Below are 20,670 nucleotides of genomic sequence, written 5' to 3'. Positions count from 1 at the left end.
CATTAACTAAAGTGGAAAAAGAAAATTCTATTTCTAGAGAAGGCAAGCTATTTTGGAATTTAAGTGTTTATGTGGATTATCTCCAGTTCATGCATGGAGGAGGTGTATATGAGCTTGTATCAGTTGTTGCTCAAAATTATTGAATCAATCAAATACATAGGAAGTGGAAGATGAGCACCACTCCTATGGGGGGAGATTGCTGCTAGCGTGCTTGTCAGTTTTTCCGTTTGTGAGTTTTGGAAGATCGCACATATTTTTGTGTTTAGTTTTCGTTGTGTTTTCGATGATTTGCAGGTTTTGCGAGCGATTCCCCTTGTGTCAACTTTCTTATCTTGTAGCCTCTATCTGGTTCTCTTGCAAGCCATGACAAGATCCATTGTCATTGATGCCATGGAGACAATTAGTGAATTGCCACTAGAACAAAGTCCAACTAGTTTGTGAGGCAAGCAAGGAATAGAAGATGACTTACTGGTGTAAAGAGGATAATACCAAACCAAAAGAATGAGGTTACATCGAGCTGACTCTACACAGGGAAGGTTGCAAGGTGGCAGAAAGAGAATGTACTTTGCAAGGTGAGACATGAGAAGGATGCACTTCAATATTCAAAGATTTGTAGGACGGGAGATGAAAATTTTTGAAATTTCATGGGGATAGCAAAATTTTGAGCTGTCGTGATTTCCTCCTTTGAAGATACACATCAGCAAAATTGGATATACCAATTGCCCTCAAGCAAGTGCAATGTGGCCTAAATTGCTTCAAAATACAAATAGGCCAAAGGGCACGCTATCACGTTTGATGCTGTATATTATGAAATGCAATGACTTTAACATGCTTATGAGCCATATAGCAAGGAATTGCATGGAAAAGAACCAATACAAAATTAATAGTGTTGGATTTATTAAAAGATCTTTGCACATGCATAGATTGCATATTTTCAAATTCTTCTATTCTAGGGTGAATCTAAATACCAATGTCACAAAATATTAATGTTTTAAGATACCACCCACTAGCTCCACTAGTTTGGCTTCCATTTTTCAATTGGTTTTGATTTTCTACAAAACAAGAACCCAAGCAAACATTGACCCTCTAGTAGAAAAACTAGATTCCATAAGATTTTTGGTATCATTGGCAACCAATTGCAAGAGGAATTTTTACCAATCTCATGTCAAAAATGCATTTCTAAATGGATACTTAGAAGAGGAAGCATTCATGCATTGATCACAAGAATATGTGCAAGATAGGATTAAAGGACCAAAAAATTGCAAACTAAAGAAGAGTTTATATGGCTATCTAGAGTTGGTATACAAGGAAATCAACAAATTTTTTGCTAATATGTAATACACAAAACTAATGTAAGTCATACAATCTACTCCAAAGTTCAAGAGAGAGACATAATTATTGCATTCTTCTTTGTAGATTATCTTATGGTGATGAGCAACCATGAAGAGTTCATCACAAAAATAAGGAAAGATCCATTTAAAGAATTTGACATGAATGATCGTGGACTCATGCACTATTGTCTAGGCATAGAATTTTGGAGAGATGTAGAAAGAACATTCATGAGTCAACATAAATTTGTTGACCGTCTACTAAAAAGCCTCCATAAGATTATCCATGTCAAACATCATTTTAATAGAAAAAAATGCTAGTACTTGATGACATCACAAACCATAGCATTGTCACACCAAAGATAACATTGCATACATCCTTACCAAACCTTTTGAAAAGAAGATTTTTTTAGGAACATTGATAATTCCTTGCATTGAATTAGATAAAGAATGGAATCTCATATTTAGTAGGAGTGATGGAAAATAATGCCTAGTCAATTATGAAAACCCTAGACTCATCATCTTTAGGGAAGGCCAAAGTCTTCATGATGTTAATCTTAAGGGAAAGATCATGTAAATATGACGTGCATATATTGTTTATAGTCATGCAAGAGTAAAGTAGTATAGAATAAGGTCCATACGGGGAATAACCCTAAGTGGCGTAGCCAAGGCACACACATGTGGGTAGTACAGGGTGCTAGAAAGGGGCGTAGTAGAGGTGGGTGTACTAGCAGCAGGCTCGACCATCTTGGTTAAGCTAGTTGGGCTAGTTGGAGCCAACCAACCAAGCCTTATATAGGCAAATAGAAGGGGCTGGGACCTTGCCTTGGAAGGAGGGCTAAAGCCCTTGGAGTGTGGGCCAAAGACCTTGGAAAAGAGGGCCTTAAAAGGGGATGCCTATAATGTAGCATCATAAATATGCGCAGATGCTATGGGAAACAATAGACAAACGATATGCATAACATCCACGAGAATGGAATACAGATATGCAAGAGAATGATAGAATGTTGAAGAACACTGTATTCTGGAGCAATAGCTCGCACAAAATCTATGTATACAATGATCTCGGAATGCTAGTAATAACATGCATATAGAACTGTCTGACGGTTATAGAAGCAGCCGTTGAAGACTACAATCGCTTGGAGATCTGAATCGTCAACCCTTGCGGCTAACCTACCCTCGCACACCTCTCTCTGCTGCTAACCCGCATGGTTATGAAATAACACATTGCACTCATGATGGACTGTGCGAACCACACATGCACATCCCCTGACTGAAGTCAAGATGCCTTATACAGTGCAAAGTGTTTGTGCAACAATCATTTTAGACAGAGCCTCAGCAAAGAACCAGGTGCGGTAAGTTAAAATCTCACCCTTCACTCAATACACAAGAATTACAAAGTATCTCATTCCAAAAAAAAACATCCACAGAAAAAAAAAACATCCACTCTTTGTAGTTGCAATGCCTATTTGAACGTCCTTTTTTTCCTCCTCCTTGTCGAAAAGCATCCCCGCATTTCGGACATCTTCGATGTTGCTTGTCCAAAAGCAACCACTATAGTGATGTATGCGCTTAGCTGCATAATAACACTTTCGTCCGCAAGGCCCTGTCGTAGCCATCGCCATAGTTCTACTCTTCATCCGAGCTAGAAATGTACTGAATAGGTCCAACAATGCCACCCTGCTTGCTCAGTCCCGCGTCACTACTCTCAGGCAACTCTATCGGCAACTGCATCATCACTCCACTCGAACTAGCATCCGCAATCATCTCTAACTACCGCTTTTGCATGAACATCTTCAAGGCTTGGATCTATCCAATACTTGCTGTTCAGGCCACTGCTCTGTGCGTAATACTTCATCTATCCATGCACCCAGCAGTAATTGTTGTTGCCATCATTCCTGTGCCATTGCATGTCTTTGAATCACCATTAGCTCATAGGAAGGGGGATCTAGTAACCCGAGAAAAGGTGTGTGCTTTATTAAAATACTTATCCAGAAACTTATCGGCCTCTTTCTACCAAGGAGGACGAGGAGGTAATGACAGACTGAAAGAATGGGTGCACAATTCCAACCACAGACAAAGTGAATGCCTTTGCCACTTCATCGCATCTATTCTTTTGCTGTTGCGGAGAACGGCTTCCACAATGCATTTTGCCAGTTCTTTATATTTGGCTTACCAATCCTCTTCGATCTCTACTGACTCCGCAACCACTCCTTTTTCCTTATCCGTATCACCACCACCACCAAAAGAAGTGCTAGACCCTTTTGGTCTAGAACTAGTTGGCACCTGCGGACCCTATTGCTAACCAGAACCCGCACCAGCTCCCGCATCTCCATCCGGCTTGGGTTGTCATTTGTGTGGAACCAGCTCCCGATAGGTCTACGGAACAATAGCGACACTCTATCTTGCCACCTGCCTATCCCATTCTGCCCTCACATCACCCTAAAAATCTTCCAGGAGCGAGCCCATCTGCTCCATGTTAACACTCACATTCCGTGAAAAAGCCCGCAAATACTTCACTAGCGCATTAGTAGTACATCGACATAGCAACTCCTGCTCAATGCTCGACACATACTCCACATGCAGCTGTTGTGTGGCCTTTGAATGTGCTTTCGCCACTTGAACTCTAGCTTCAAGGACTATCATCCAGTCCTCTAGTTGCCACACCCGCTCCTGCTGACCTCGCAGAGACTCATTTTCCATGCACAACTATGTAACTTCCACCTCCAAACTGGGCACTCTAGCGGATTCTCCCCCCGCACCAATTTGTGAAGTGATCCACGTGATCAAATGCGAACAAAATTGCAATTGTACATGCATAGGCTGCGATCGAAAATTGAACCTGGTAGAAGACACTGAAGATACACTTGTAGACTCTGAGATCGTGGCCGTTAACACTTTTGCTGCTGACACTCGCCACATCAGAGACTGCCACTGATGTTGTTGTAGTCGCCGCAGTCATTGTTGCTGTACTCTACTGAAGCTACTCCATCCACTGCTGCATAAGGGAACCTCCCACCACCAGGGTACCGCCTAGGATCATCGTTGCAATAGATATTAGACATTGGAGTCACCGTCACCTGATTTGCCATGACTGGTAACACCATTGGTGTAGACACAGCAATTTGCATCGTTGCCATCCCACTAGTGGAAACGCCTCCCACACCATCAGTATGTATAGGAGTTGAAGGTGCAAGGGGAGAAACCACCCCTGGCTAAGGTGAGGCTCCTTTCATCATTGTTTCATAGCCACTCCACCAGAAGATCACTCAGCTTCATCCTATGCAGGCCCCTCAGGTGCGAGAGTGAGCACCAAGGCAGTCGACCGTCGAGGCACTATAAACTCCAGATGAATGGGAAACAAAACCTCCAAGACCTGCCCAATCTTGGAATTGACTGCTTGCTTCTTATCTACATGAGTTGCCACCCATAAAGCCTCTGCATGAATCCACTCCTCCAGGATTCAAGCCCATGGCACCGCCCTTTCTTTAGCAACATCTATCATCCCTCAAGCTTGAGGAGTGATGGTATATGTTTTGGCCTGCAAGAATAGTGATTGGAGGATCTAGTGATATAGGTCCCTCATCTGAGCATTCGAACACCCACTCATCAGCTTGTATTCGCCCTTGGTAGGAGCTCCAAAATCTACCTCCATCACTGCCCGTTTACACGACGTTGGTTGCATGATCATCCCTCCATCCATAGGCAAAAAGAGACGTCGATGATCAATTGCACTGTCAGCTCCCGATGCTCATCCAACAACTCCACAACAGTTCCTACCGCCAACTGCTAGCAAAGCACCGATGCTGACGGATGAACAGCCACCCTCTGCCAATCGATACTGTTGAAACTACAAATCCGTAGCCATTGGAGATGAACATCAATCGATTGGGAATCTATATACACCAACGGAAGAAGAGGAAGAAATTGAGCATGAGCCATCCCCATGGCGAGGTGAAGGAGAAGAAATGAGACAACAATGAATGCCGATGAGAGTTGGAAGGCGAATGCACTCAAGAGAACTACAAGTGCGATGACAAGCAAGTAGCAAGAGACTGGTACATGCAAACGATGGCTCAAGAGTTGTAATTCAAATTGCCAATATCCCACCCTGACGATAGTGAGTTGCATGGCAGCTAGGCTAGGACCTCGCAGAAGACTACTGCCATCATGCCACGAATCCTTCTGCCACATGTCCTCATGCGATGGCTCGGCCGCCTCCACCTCAACCTAGGAAATCTATGCCTCATTAGAGATGGGGAATGGGCATTGAAGACTGCTGTCATGATGGTATGGACAAAGCCAAAACCCATTAACTAGATGTGGAAGAATGTGCCCTCACAAATTTGCAAGATAAAATGATGTCGATCTGCAATCATGAAAAACCTAGAATGGACTCGACCATCGCAATTTCAATTTCCCTGGCATTTTACAAAAGCGTGTGTTGAACAAAAGAACCAGTTGCCCGCGCTCAAAAGATTTCTTCTTGGACGCCAAATCCATCCTCTGCTTGCGCCTGGCTTGAACCTCCAAGGTGAGATAATAGCTCTCCAGCTGCAAATCATCCAATTGGTCTAGAACATCCAACCGGAATACCATAGAGTCCTGCAGAAGAAGCCTGTCCTCCATCGCAATCCTCAAACTCGGAACAATATGCTCGATAAGCGTGATTGCTTCCAGCCCAAATGCTAATTTAAAAGGAATCAACCCTGTGGTCACCTTGAATAATGTGCGGTACGCCCATAGTGCTGCCAGCAACTTCTCATCCCAATCCGTGCGGTGCTCATTCACCAAAAGCGACATGATCCTCTTGAACGTATGATTGGTAGACTCGACCAGTCCATTCGCTTGCAGATAATAGGGGGAAGACTTCTTGTGAATCACCATATAAAAAGCATCCATCCGCTTGATGACTTTGTTGACAAAATGAGTCCCCTTGTTGCTGACAGTCTCAATTGGACACCCGAACCGAGTGAACACATCGTGGTATAGAACTTCAAAGGATCAGCTCCGCAATGCCAAGCGTTGCCTCTTGATCATGATTCATGTACTTGGGCATGATGCCAGTAGATAGGAATGAGAGCATCTCATCATACCACAACCATGGTCCTTTTGGGATGACTTCAGCCTCTGCCGTGATCAGATCCACCGCCCGAAAATCGTTGCTAGCTCCGCATCAAGGAACTCATCCTCCACTCCCATTGGTAGCTCCCCAAACTCGAGTCAAGAAAGATAATCTGCAACCACATGTTGTGAGCCTGGGCGATGAATCACATCAAAGTCGCATTCCTACAAGAGCACGTGCCAATCGGCCCGTAAGACTTTGCTGCTTCACCAAATATAATAATACGGAATGATCAACAAGGGAGACAAACAGTCGGCCCAATAAATAATGCTAGAATTTCTTGACAGAATAGATCATGCCTAGTCCTTCCTGCTTCGTGATGGAATAATTCTTTTCGGCCGTTGAGAGTCGTCGGCTCGCGTATTAGACTGGGCGATACCACTTATTCGCATATTCCTACATCAAGACGCTGCCAATAGCTCTATCCGAGGCATCCACAAACACATGAAAATTTTTCTCCCAATCTTGAGACAGCAACACCGGTGCTCTAAAAAGCTGAATCTTCAGCTGTTGCCGATATGCTTGGTTGCACTCTACGGTCCACACAAATGCCTTTGGTTCCACATGTGCCAATGCATGCAAGGGAATCGCCATGTGAGCCAAGAAGTGCAGATGTCTGCCATGCCATCGAATTTGGCCCAAGAATCGCAAGCATTTCTTAGGCGTAGTTGGTGTCGGGGCTTGCATAATTACTACCACTTTATCCAGATCCATTGCAATTCCTTTCGCCAAGATCACATGCCCTAGGAGTCGGTCGCTACAGATTGCAAATGCACATTTCATCGGATTCAGACTGAAGGAGACTTCCCTGCATCATTGGAAACATTTTCGTAAGTGCTCCAGGTGCTCATCGAATTGCCAAACACACTAAGGTCATCCAGGCAAATCCTCATGAAATCTGTCAAATAAGACCCAAAGATCTCCTGCATTGCCCTGCTGAAATGTCAAGGGAGCATTTCGCAATCTAAACCACATAACTGTGCAGACATAGACCCCCCAGGATGTGATAAATGCTGTTTTGGGCTGGTCTTTTGGAGCCATTCGGATTTGGTTGTACCCGCTATATCCATCCAAGAAGGAGTACACCTCATGCCTTGCCACTTCATTGAGCATAGAATCCATATAGGGCAAGGGAAATGGATCAAGAGATGTGGCCACATTAAGCTTGTGATAGTCGACACAAATCTGCAATTTCTTGTTTTTCTTTGGCACAATGACAATCAGGGAAATCCACTCTGGATTTTTAATTGGTGCGATGAATCCCACCCACAACAAGTGCTCCAGTTCTTCACGCACTTGCTTGGCCACGTGCGGATTCATACGATACCTTTGTATCTTCATCGGAGTGACATCTGGTTTGAGGTTGACCTGGTGTTGGTAAAACTTTGGATCCAGACCCTTCATATCCACATAGTCCTAGCCAAACACATTAGAAAATTCCCACAACAGGGCAATCAATTCACTGCAGAATTCAGTTGGACAACAAAGTGCTAACTTTGACTGGTTTAGATGGCTCATTCATTCTTCAAATTCCCTCTCCTACTGTAGGAGATCCCGTATATCCAATTCTATTGCTACTTGCTGGGGCTCAAACTCCTCCTCCAGAACATGGCTGACCACGTCCACCAGACAACTTTGATGCATGTAGCTGTCCGTAATGCCTTCCACATCAATGGTGAAGATAGGAACCAACTTCGTATTTGCCTTGAGAGCTTCCTCCTCATCATCCTCCAATTTGTCTGCCATGTTCATCGTCTCGGCCAATATAAGTTGGACCGCATCTGCCAATGGTGCCGCCACTCCCATTGTGACTCGCACTTTCTTCTTTCCTCTCCGCACTGAAATGGCATTCTGCTCCCAATTTTGCTTGAACTTTTCTTGCCGCAACCAAGGCCTACCCAGAAGGACGCTATACTCTGGTGTTGCGGCTTCCATGTTGAGCACCATAAAGGACACCACGAATGATATGCCCACCACCTCCAAAACCATAGCCCACAAGATTCCGAGTGGTCAAGCCCGGCGTTGATCAGCCATGTAGACTAAGAATGGTGCCGGCTCCGAAGACATCCAGCCCATTTCTTGGCAAGTCTTCAAAGTGACAATATTAACCCCCGAACCACCATCTACTAGCACGTGAGCAAACGTATGACCTTGTGCCTTTGCGAAAATCACCGGAATTCTCATGTCGATCAAAGGAATTGTCAGAACTGGGCACGAATTAGCTTGACATAGCTCCACCTCTTCTGGTTCAGACTCCGTGTGCAGGGAGTGCAACCATTGCCGATGGAATCCTGGAACCATATTAAGCAATTGGCCCAATGAAATTTGGATAGGAGCCTCCAAAATGCACTCCAACCCTGGCTCCCTTTGAGAAGAATTTGCCCTCCTCTTGGCTTGGTTAGCGACCAACAATGGAGTTGCTTCGACTGCCATCAGACCATTTCTTGGTAAGTGTAATTTGAACTTGGCTTGAGTCTTCGCCTCTGTTTGAACAACTAGTTCCGCAAACTACACCCTGCGTACCTCACTGGGAGTCGTTGTGGACTCTGGCAGAGACATCAATGGTGGCTCCTTATCACCAACTCGCAGACTTGGCGTCGCACATGTTCCTAAGCTGCTGACCAATCTAGCATCTTGTCACCCTTCTTGGGAGTCGATCCTCGCAGCTTGGTACCAACACGGGTGATTATGCTAATCTCCGGGCACACCAGCGGATCATCAGTGAGCTCCTGGGCATTACTATTAGTCTTCCACTATGCGTGCCCTCTGTTGGGTCATTTCTAACAAAGGGGAAGGGAAAAGGGGAGAGAGAGAGAGAGAGAGAGAGAGAGAGAGAGAAGGGGGGGGGGAGGGAGGGAGGGGAAGCCCAAGAGTTGAGGGGAAGGGAAGGGCAAGGTGAGGAAGGGGGAAGGGGAAAGAGAGAAAGGGAGGGAGGTAAGAAAGAGAGGAAAAGGAAGGGGAAAGGGGAAGGGAACGGAAGGAGAAAGGGAAGGGAAGAGGGGAGACACAGAGAGAGAGAGAGAGAGAGAGAGAGAGAGAGAGAGAGAGAGAGAGAGAGAGAGAGAGAATGAGGGAGGGAGAGATAGAGAGAGGGGAGGGGAGGGGAATGGGGAGGGGGAGGGGAGGGAAAGGGAAAGGGTAAGGAAGGGAAGGGGAGGGAAGGGAAGGGAAGGGGGATGGGAAGGGGAGGGGAGGGAAGGGATAAGGGGAGGGGAGGGGGCCTCCGTAATGCACGCTCTGGCGGCCACGGCTACCAAGCCCCTAATGCATGGTTTGGAAAGGGGAGGGGAGGGGTGAGGAAGGGAAGGAGAGGGGAGGAGGCTCACTAGTACATGCTCTGGTCGCCAAGCCCCTACAAAAAATAAAATATATAATAATAATAATATTATATATATATATTGCATTTGGCAGCCATGGATTGGAAGGGGGAGAGGTGAAGGGAAGAGCAAGGGGAGGGAGAAGAGAGAGGGAGAGGGGAGAGGAAGAGAAGAGAGAGAGAGGGGAGAGGAAGAAGAAGGAGAGGGAAGGGAGAAGGGAGAGGGAGAGGGGAGCGGAAGGGAAGAGAGCGAGAAGAGAGAGGGAGAGGGGAGAGAAAGAAGAGGGAAGAGAGGGAGGAGAGGGGACGGTCGGGAGGGGAGAAGAGAGAGAGAGAGGAGAGGAGAGAAGGAGAGGGGAGAGGAAGTTGAAAGCAACGGGAGGGGAATGTGAGAGTCTATATATAAGCCACAGAACACCTAAAATTTTGAATTTCCCTCCCTTTTTCCTCTCTCCCTCTCCCTATCCCGCCCTAGAATTTGAACATCTCACTCTCTCTCCTTGCCATTCTCTCCCTTCCCTCTCCTAGAATTCAAACTTCCCGCTCCCCTCCCCTTTGAATTCAAAATTTTAAGGGTTTCGTGGCTTATATGTTGACATCTCGTCTCCCTCCCATCGCTTTCCCCTTCCTCTCCCCTCTCCCTCTCACCTCCCCTCTCCCTCTCTCTTCTCCCCTCTCGCCCCCTCTTCTCCCTCTCTTTCCTCTTCTTCCTCTCCCCTCTCCCTCTCTCTTCTCCCTCTCTTCCCTTTCGCTCCCCTCTCTCTCTCTTTTCTCCCTCCCCTCTCCCTCCTCTTCCTCTCCCCTCTCCCTCTCTTCTCTTCCCCTCCCCTCTCCCTATCTCTTCTCCCTCCCCTCTCTCTTCCCTTCACCCCTTCCCCTTCCAATCTAAAACACAAATTGGGCGGCCGCGGTTGCCAAACTCCCTTTTTTTTTTTGCGGGGGCTTGGTGGTTGTGGCCACTAGAGAATGTATTTGTGAGCCCCCTCCCTTATCCTTCCCTTCCTCACCCCTCCCCTTCCCGCTTCCCTCCTCTCCAATTTTCCTTTCCTTTCCTCCCCTCCCCTCCCCCTTCCCCCTTCCCTCCTCTCCAATTGTCCTTTCCTTCTTCACCCCTCCCCTCCCCTCCCCTTCCCCCTTCCCCCTTTCCTCCTCTCTAATTTTCCTTTCCTTCTATTGTTTCTTTAGGCGCTCGGCGGCTGCGGGCGCCAGAGCATGCATTAGGGAGGCCCCCTCCCCACTCCTTCCCTTCCTCAACCCTCCCCTTCCCACCCCCCCCCCGCCCCCATCCCCTTCCCTCTTACCTCCTCTCCCCTTCCCTCTTCCCCCTCCCCTCCCCTTCCCTCCCCTCGCCTCCCCTTTCTGCTTCCCCCCCCTCACCTTCCCCTCCCCTTCCCTTCCTCACCCCTCTCCCTTGCCTCCCCTCTCCCTCCCCCTCCCCTTCCCTTCCTCCCTCCCCCTCCTATCCCCTTCCCCGTTCCTTGCCCCTCTCCCTTTCCCTCCTCTCCCTATCCCCATTCCCCTTCCCTCCCCTCCCCTCCCCTTCCTCCCTCCCCCTCCTCTCTCCTTCCACCTTCCTCACCCTACCCTTCCACTTTTCCCTCCCCTCCCCTTTCCCCCCGTCTCTCTCCCTCTCTCTCTCTCTCCTCTTTCCTTCTCCTTCTCCTTCCCTTTCCTTCCCTTCCCCCTCCCCTTCCCTTTCCCCTTCCTTTTCCTCTCTTTCTTACCTCCCTCCCTTTCTCTCTTTCCCCCTCCCTCTCGTCCATCAATAGTTGTCGCAACGTGAATCCCAAACCGACACAGATAAAGTAAAAGCTCTACGGGCATGTCCATGCCATGTGGACAAGTGTAGCACACTAGTCCCACCATATGTATCAATAGCCTTCCATCGATGAACCAAGGACATGTACGTTCCATGCATGCATGTGCAGCGTCGTGTGTGACCCCATATCTACTAGATTTTAGAGTTTTTAAACTCTCAAAAGGTGTCCATTATTACCATTATGATATCTTGAAGACTTTATAGGACTCATGTAAATTAATGTCATGCATGGGCCATACATACATGCATACATATAAATTTTTCATACATTTAAATCATTGTTTATTAATTTAAATGTAATTAAATTATTAAATTTTATTAAATTATTAATTTAAATTGTTGTTAAGTACAACATTATAGAGAGATATTCTGAAATTTATTATGTGGAAATAACAGTGCCAAAAAGTAAACTTTTGATTCTCGAATGACATTTTCATAAAGTAAACTTTCCATTTGGGAAGGAGATTTAGGATTAGTCTAAATGTAAACATATGAGTCCAAAATTAATGAAATATGTGTTTGTGATATCTATCATCTTTGAGGATGGAATTAGCAGACTCAATGTACCATTGTGAACTTGGGAATGTTGGAGATTGAAATGATTGTTTTGATGGGGATCTAGTAAGAAGGAACATTGTGAATACAAAATGCAATAATCAATATGCTATATAACCTTCAAATGGTAATGGAGTTTCCTAAATTAAAGATCATCTTATTAGTAGAGGTCACATGCAAGTGATGTATGTGAATGTAGCTAGTCGATCTACTCATTCAAAATTAATGCAAGCAATAAATGCATAGAGAAACTCAAGCAAGAAAGTAAAGTAGCTTGTTCCATATGATCCCTTCCCCCCAACACCCCCCCCCCCGTCTCTCTCTCTCTCTCTCTCTCTCTCTCTCTCTCTCTCTCTAAAAAGTACATTACAATGACCACATTCTGCCTCAGAGTCTCCAAAGAGCTGGGCAAGGAAGATGTATTCACCAATGCTTCAAGACATTTTTAGAAAAGAGCATGTTCGAGTGCTATAAGAAGTGAAGTTTTGGGTTTCGGTGTACTTTTTTGAAATAATTTTGGTAATTAGGGGAGATTTGGACTTAGTCCTGTGCATTAAGAATGTCTTGAAACCCCTTCATCTAGAGATTAGGGAGCTAGCCACCAATAGGAAGGAATGGGCATTTTATAATTTGGAGAAAATTGAATCTCCTTTTGATTGGTGGGACAAACAATCGCTTCCCACTTTACCTCTATTTTGATGCATTCACCAAAGTAAAGGTAGACTTCAAAACACTGCCATTTGTGCATCCAAGGACATCAAAGGTGGATGCTTGAGAATAATCCTCACCATTCAAGGTAGACTTCAAAACACGGCCATTTGACCATCCAAGGACATCAAAGGTGGATGCTTGAGAATAAATCACGCTGAAGCCTCATCATTATTCTTTCCTTGTATTTCTCTACCGTACATTGGATCTTTACAGTGATCCAATAGTCCAAATGGATTGTAATTGCGGCAAGCCTGCTTTGAAGATGGGCATCCATGCGAAAAAGATCTCCATCTTGGAGTTAATGCATATGCAAGATGCCCCCACCTCTATAACTACCTAATAGGCAACTCATCTCTGCCCTTGGATGGGAATTGGATCCAATGGTGGAGAAGAGGTGCTTCATGTGCTTCTATACCATCCAATAAAAAAAGTTAACATTGTGACACGTTATAAACAATGTAAAATCTTTTCCCATCTTATCACCACTTTCCTAATCAAATCGTTATAAGGCTCTTTTTTCAATGTAAGAGGAGCCATATTTGACTCCAAATCTTCTCTTATGCGTTTGGCTGCTCAGAGACATTTTTTAGCATACTTTCTCTAATCTCCTATCTCTCTTCATTGAATATGAGAGGAACAAGGTGAATGATATTTAATCATTCATAAGGCCTGCCCAAGAGTTAAAAAAGCAAACAAAAAGGAATCCACTAGAAATGGTGTGAAGGAAGACTGCAAGGGGATAAAGGGGGGAGAGAGAGAGAGAGAGAGAGAGAGAGAGAGAGTCAACCAACTATAAACAGAAGCAACAAGCTTGGGAGACCAAAATAGTTTATTGAGCTGCAAGAAGGATGCAAAAGCATGACCAACTTGAACAGATAAGAAAACACAGTAGCCAAGGAGAACTAATAGTAGGAGATTAATATGCATTACCAAACGACTTGACAATGCATGGGCAGAGTGACAGATTCAAAGTGATGCAGAAACTAATAGATTGGCTCACTCTACAGGCTAAAATCTTCCTACCTTATACAATCAAAGAACCTTAATTCCGTAAGGGTATTAAAAACAGGCTGCACACCCAAATATTGCAGGCCCTCAACAAATAAGAGAGGTAACAAAAACCTCACTAAAAAATTGATTGCTGCAACACGATCAAACACCTATGTTGCAGATGACAGGAATACATATGGCAACACATGTCACACAATAGCTGTGATAATGCCTTGCAGCCACTGTTTTATAAAAATAAACACTCCATCAAAGCCTTCAGAGACCTGAAAATAGTGCAGTATTCTTCATGGCTGATGTGTGTGCACAAAGGAATGCATGTTGCGAAAACCAAGAAGTGGAACCCTTCACTCTACAAACACTATCAGAAACATGATCCAGAAAACCAGTCACACTATCATGTACTGGACTTCCCTAAACTGCACCCTAAAAATTTCAAGGCTGGTGACAGCCAAATATTCACGTTCTACAGCAGGTTACTAATATTCCTGGAAAAAGATCTAGCTTAAAGTTGCAGCCATTGACTATCCCATATTACTTCCTTCAGTGGTTGCATTTGTCCCACAAGCTTGTTAAGAGATTACGCTTGATCACCAAAATCTAGTAGTCACTTTGGTTGACAGTAGATAAAACCCAAGACAAGCTTGTACAACAAAACTGAGTAACTCCCTGGAGAACAAGCAGAAGGAAGGATCAATAAACATTGAATACGGTACGCCATATACATATAAACCATAATCCCAAAAATAGCAGCTGTTCCATTTATCTGAGGGTCTATACATAAAATCACCCTGAATTCTCAGATAAGATTAGATGAAGACAGTTCTCAGCTTACATCTAGTGCAAATACGACTAGAGACCAGATGGTCCCATTCCTAGGCCTGATCCTAATCCTGACCCATAGTTATAGCCACCATATGAACTCGAGGGATTGACGAGAGCAGCGGATCCATAGCCAAGGGAGCCAAGCCCGTCAGAGGGATATAAGTACGAGCTTGAAAGAGAAACAGGGCATCTGTTTCCCCCGCCGTAAGCAGAACTATAAGTACCCAATGAGCGGAGATCATAGCCAGGTTGGGCTCCTGCACCATATGAAGTGTAGAATTCTAGTTCACACTACCACATAAAATGACAGAGGAATAAGACGAGACTAAAAGTGAAACGTAAACTGTATTAGTGCATGTAGATAGAAAACTCTGAAACTGCCATCAAGGATCCTCCTCATCCCTACAGGGCTTGTTGGAGGATCTCACAAACTACATCATCTCAAGGAAAGCTTACAATGTATTTAGCAACAACGAAGAAACTTCTCTACACCTTCCCTTAGCTATGAGCGGTGATATAAGCATGGCTTGTAAATGCAGCCGAGCGAAATCAGCTCCATTGATTTCGGGTTTCCATAGTGACGACGAAATTAGAGGCAAGAATCTCGTAGAAGATATCTCCCTTTATCCATGCGTCGCGCCAATTGTCAGCTACCTTATCTAACCATCCACTATTGCCCATGCAAAGGTTTGCCTCCTTCCAACACCCCCCTCAAATCAAAGCAGGGCAAAGGTATGATTGATGACACAAAATGATTTTCAATAAATTCTGAGAACACAAAAACAAGAGTTCTCAATGCAATTTGAAAATCAAGTCGTGATATTTTCTTCACCAAAACAAGAGAAGAAAACTGCCATCAGTTCATGACCAAATATGAAAGAAATGCTCACAGAGAAGATTCATGCTTCTGTTGTAAATCTATCAACTAGTTAAAAAGCCCACTCGTCATCATCGGAGCTTAGCGTAGCCATGCAAAGTGCAGCATCATCTTTTACGATAGTATGAGCTGATCCCTGACTCTTTCCGGTTTCCTTGTTCCTTTTCTCAGTATCCTCTCTTTTCTTGAAACAAAATTCTTCTCGATGTCCAGGCTTCCCACAATATCCACATGACAGATCCTTCTTTGCCGCCTTCCCCTTCTGAGGAAATACCTTTGACATATAGGCTCGATCCATTTCAAAATTTCTATCCAATTTTTGTCGCCGCTCATCATCCAGGAGAGTCGCGATTAATTCTGGCAAAGATACGTCTGCGCTCACACGTAAAATTTTTGTAATTCCATCATACGCTGGTGGCAGACTTGTTAGGAGGACCGCTTTAATGTCGTCATCGTCAACCTTCACTTTAAGATCAAGAAGTTGATTGAGGATCAATCGCATCTTATTCAGATGCTCTCCCAAAGAAACAGTTTCATCCATTTTCAGACTAAAGAATGCTTGCTTTAACATCACCTTCGAGTTCTTGAGACGGGCACCGAACAAAGCTTCAATTGACAACCAATTTTCTGCAGCACTGGTGGTTAAGTCGAGATGCTGGTTGTACCTTGCGCCCAAGGCTCTACCAACAATACCGAGAGCTTTTTCATTCTGGATTTCCCACTCGACAGAATCATGCGAATCCTTCGCACAAGCTCCTGAGACAATTGGCCATAACCCTTTTTCCATGAGGTAAAGTCGCACTGACAGTTGCCATGCAGGGAAGTTGCTGCCAGTAAAAGTCACCAGCTTCACAGCTTCTGACTTGGTCTCCATCACTCGCAAAACTCTCGTTCTACAGACCTAACATGCAAACAAGGAATCCTCACGCTATTAAGATGACCTGCTCTGATACCAATTGTAGAATTCTAGTTCACACTACCACATAAAATGACAGAGGAATAAGACGAGACTAAAAGTGAAACGTAAACTGTATTAGTGCATGTAGATAGAAAACTCTGAAACTGCCATCAAGGATCCTCCTCATCCCTACGGGGCTTGTTGGAGGATCTCACAAACTACATCATCTCAAGGAAAGCTTACAATGTATTTAGCAACAACGAAGAAACTTCTCTACACCTTCCCTTAGCTATGAGCGGTGATATAAGCATGGCTTGTAAATGCAGCCGAGCGAAATCAGCTCCATTGATTTCGGGTTTCCATAGTGACGACGAAATTAGAGGCAAGAATCTCGTAGAAGATATCTCCCTTTATCCATGCGTCGCGCCAATTGTCAGCTACCTTATCTAACCATCTACTATTGCCCATGCAAAGGTTTGCCTCCTTCCAACATGAAGATGCACCGTACTGAACCCTATCAGATCCACAGAAAAATGGTTTTTCAGAAGCTGCACCACCAGTGCCACTGGGAGCACTGTTAGTTCGAGGCCTTCTAGCCTGCTGTGTTTTGGCAGCAGTTGCTGACCTCTTTTTGTCTACTTTAGCCTTTTCCAGCTGTGCAATTCTCTTCTCAAGAGGAGCCGGTTGATATTTGTCTTCGATCTTATATTCATTGATTGCCTTCAAGATAGCTTTCAGCGCTGACATATCTTTTTGATTAGCCTCATTCTGTTCAAGATAGAAGAAAGATGTAAGAAAACGGCATTCACTAGATGCACACACACAAAAACCCTTGATGGACAAACATAACATCGTCCTATCTGGGGGAGCTTTGCAGATCCGTTCGCTGTAGTTTTCCCGCTCCTGCATTGATTTTTTTTCTTTGCAGATGTGGTTGAGAAATTGATTAAGGATGGCAAAACGATTGAAGCCCTTTTCTTTGCCAGTGCATTTGATCTTCTGGATCGGTTCCAACCGGCACCTTTACTTAAGGCACACTTAAGAGATGCCAGAAAAGTAGCGCAGGCTACCCTCAAAAGTGGCCACAACTCTGCAACAGCACAGGTATAGGAGTGACAACATGAAGATATACTGAAAAACTCCTTCCAAGATTTCAAAGGAATACAAGTCATGGCATGCATGGAGTGCAGAGTCCATAACCAGAACAGGATTACTTAGAATTCACACACTATGAAGAGCACATGAAAACAATTGGGTGATGAATTGTCATCTCAACTCCCAACTTTCCTTTCACGGTCGCTACGACCGCTTTTGGAGGAGTAATCTTTCCGTTGGCGACCAGTCCTGTGTTGGTGAGGGTAATTGAGAGTACTATGCTTTTTGCCCATGTTGCGGTGAAGCTCATTTTTAATTTGCTGCTGCTACGCCCTATGTCTCGCATGCAACAGAGAGCTGAGAGGTATGTGGTTTTAACTTAACATCAAAATCTGAAACGGAAACGAACCTGAGACCTTCGCTGAAAGGCCAAGGGCACGACAAAGAGCCGATGTTTGCTTGCGCCTTGCAATCATCGTTATAAAGCTTGCACAGCTCATCCTGATCGTAGTCGGACGCCAGTCCAAAGGTAGCGAGCAAGCTTTGAGCGTCAAGTGAGAAATTAGAGCCCAAGTCACGTTCCAAATTCATTTTGGATTTCCATAGGTCAGCGACCTGCTTGGCGACCTTCTTAACCTCAGACGGGACAACATGGTGCTCAACACCCAAAATAGGATCAGCCAGCACCTCTGCGAGGGCTTCCAGTAAGATGACACATGCGCGTTAGTTGGCCAGGGGAGTCAAATCCTTCTTAGCGCCTTGGCTGGCGTTCTGGTCCGAAGGATGATAGCCTTCCAGGGCTTTCAATACTAATCTTTGCAAACTTAATTGCAAAAGGAAGCTCGGCACTAAGAGCATTCAAATCTTTTCTATGTTCTGCAATGAACTTGCGCAATCCGTCCGAGTCCATGTTCTCGCAAAAAAATTTCAATTGATCTGTTTTAGGCTTATCTTTCACGCTGGTTCCCATATGAAGAAGCCCGCTGAGTGCGAAATCGAGGGCTGAATTGCCGCTTGTCTCCTGCAGCGGCCTTGACATCTACGTCCATAGGCTGCGACACGGAGCCGTTCGCTGCCTAGGCGCTCTGTTCTTTCTTGGTATTAGCATGCAACCGTTGTCACTCTTCCGACCACTTCCGCAACTATGGCAGCATCCTTCTGCTCCTGCACGCGAGCTAGCGAAGCCTGCTCCCTTACAGAGACCTACACGTCTCTCTCAAGAGCGGCCTGGGCCTCGCTTATCTTGGCCTCTAAGGCCTTCTCCTTGGCGTTGTACTCTTCCAGAGTCTTGCGTAGACTCTTCTCGATCTCCTTGAGATATCATCAACGTCTTTCCAGTTCCCGACGATCTTGTTGAGAGAATTCTTCTTGCTCTCAAGCTCACAGAAGGCCTTGTGAAGCCGCTCCCGGCGGTCGACTTGTGCTCGTCGATTTCGCGATTGCACATGGAGAGCATCAGCAGCTCTTATCTCTCCTCCTCCTCCACACGGTAGCAATTGGAACTTTGCGGCTATGGTGAACTGCAAGCAAAGAAGATGGTGGAGTTGGGAGGAGACGGTGGCACTGGCAGAGAGGAGTTAAAATTGGAGGGGCCGAAGCCAAAATTGGCAGAGAGGAGTTAAAATTGGAGGGGCCGAAGCCAAAATTGGAGGTAAAAGACTTTAAAGCATGCATTGAAGAGAGAAGCCACTTTGTGCAATAGAAAAAATGGACCTCAAAAAAAAGTAAAAATCCCTAATTTCTGCTTTGCAGAATTCGAAACGTTGCTAGGCCAAAAAATGTATCGCTCGGATTTCTATTCCACTGTGGTATAGGATTCCTTAAGTGTTCTGGTTCTCTTTCTCCATTCGAGCGTATCATGTATGAATGTTGAGCATAAATTTCATGCTAACGTAAAATTATCCATCAAAACGTATAAGTTCATGTCAGAAACGTTACGGAGCTGAAGAAATCTATTTGACACATCCAGCTTCACACTATATTTCACCCTCCAACATTGAGAATCCCAAGCGTTCAGGAGCAGCACTGGGACCCCATATATCTTCATCGAAGACGGAACAGGTAAATGAATCCCCGTCCAAGCTTTGAAAACTACAGATCGCATCTCCTCCTTCCACGTTGCTGGAGGTGAACGAGTGCAGTGGTTCGCTGAACGAATTCTTTAGAAACTCCAGTTGATCATCCAACATGTCACATAGGAAGGTGAAGTCGGCATGTGAATTTGAGGAACAAGATTCCGAAAACAATCCATTCATGGGATCTTCCGCAGCAGCGTGACCACTATCGACACTACCACTACAATCATTCGCAGATGCCAAGCTTTCAGTTCTTGAGCAAGCAGAAGATTCCTCGGTTCGCAGCCCAAGTTCAGCCTTCAAACTTTCTAGCATCTCCGAGATAGAGATTTCGTCGGCAAAGCTGTTGTTCCGAGAATCGGAACTCATCGAAGCGACCTCTACAAAAGCTTCGGGAGAAGCTGATCTGCCAGATTCCGAGGCTGGTTGAATCTTGCTTTCACGAACGGTTCGCGCAGGAAAATGAGTATCAGCAAGTTGGCAGTCGAACCAAAGAAGTTGGTGATCATCGACGCTCAGGTCCATCGGCCAAAGAATTTGATGGGCAACAGGGGTGGAAAGAAGTTTATTAGGAACACTCAAGAGAGGGTTATATAGATGAGAGGGGTAGAGAAGTAAGCGCCACGGACAAGGAGCGTCACCTCTCATGTGGCAATGGGTTATCCTCCAAAGCCAATCTACGGCCCAAAACCGGCCCAATGCTTCAATACATTTTATGACTTATCAGCACTTGTCACCTCTCCTCACCACTTTTGGATTTCTTGATCTTCAACGGTTTTGTCTTTCCTCACTCTTTTAATTGGACTAGTAGCATGACCCGTCAATGACGGGCTAGAGACCTGCTCTATTGGGTCTCAAGGGAGGATTTTAAAATGTATTGAATTGATTTTAAGACCCCATCCACCATAGGCGCCGCTTGCCTTGGATCGATGCTTAGTTTACTTTATGCATGAGTATTTTATCTTGAGCACACATGTAGAATCTCTCTCTCTCTCTCTCTCTCTCTCTCTCTCTCTTTATATTCTATCTATCACACAC

The 20,670-nt window shown here is 45.1% G+C and overlaps 1 protein-coding gene and 1 pseudogene across 1 annotated transcript; both read right to left on the bottom strand.

Moving 5' to 3' along the window:
• Nucleotides 1-5,714: 5,714 nt before the first annotated feature.
• On the bottom strand, nucleotides 5,715-6,230 carry LOC147901387 (uncharacterized). The gene has a single exon (XM_087376480.1). The coding sequence runs from the start codon at nucleotides 6,228-6,230 to the stop codon at nucleotides 5,715-5,717; it is 516 nt and encodes a 171-aa protein (XP_087232606.1).
• Nucleotides 6,231-14,590: 8,360 nt separating this feature from the next.
• LOC147901386 (uncharacterized) lies at nucleotides 14,591-20,157 on the bottom strand (annotated as a pseudogene).
• Nucleotides 20,158-20,670: the final 513 nt, after the last annotated feature.

Source organism: Dipteris shenzhenensis, chromosome 6 (assembly GCF_047967505.1).
Source record: "Dipteris shenzhenensis isolate YYH24624 ecotype China chromosome 6, Dip_SZ_1.0, whole genome shotgun sequence".
Taxonomy (NCBI): domain Eukaryota; kingdom Viridiplantae; phylum Streptophyta; class Polypodiopsida; order Gleicheniales; family Dipteridaceae; genus Dipteris; species Dipteris shenzhenensis.
The sequence above is the reverse complement of the archived record's forward strand: the minus strand, read 5'-3'. Positions and strand labels throughout refer to the sequence as shown.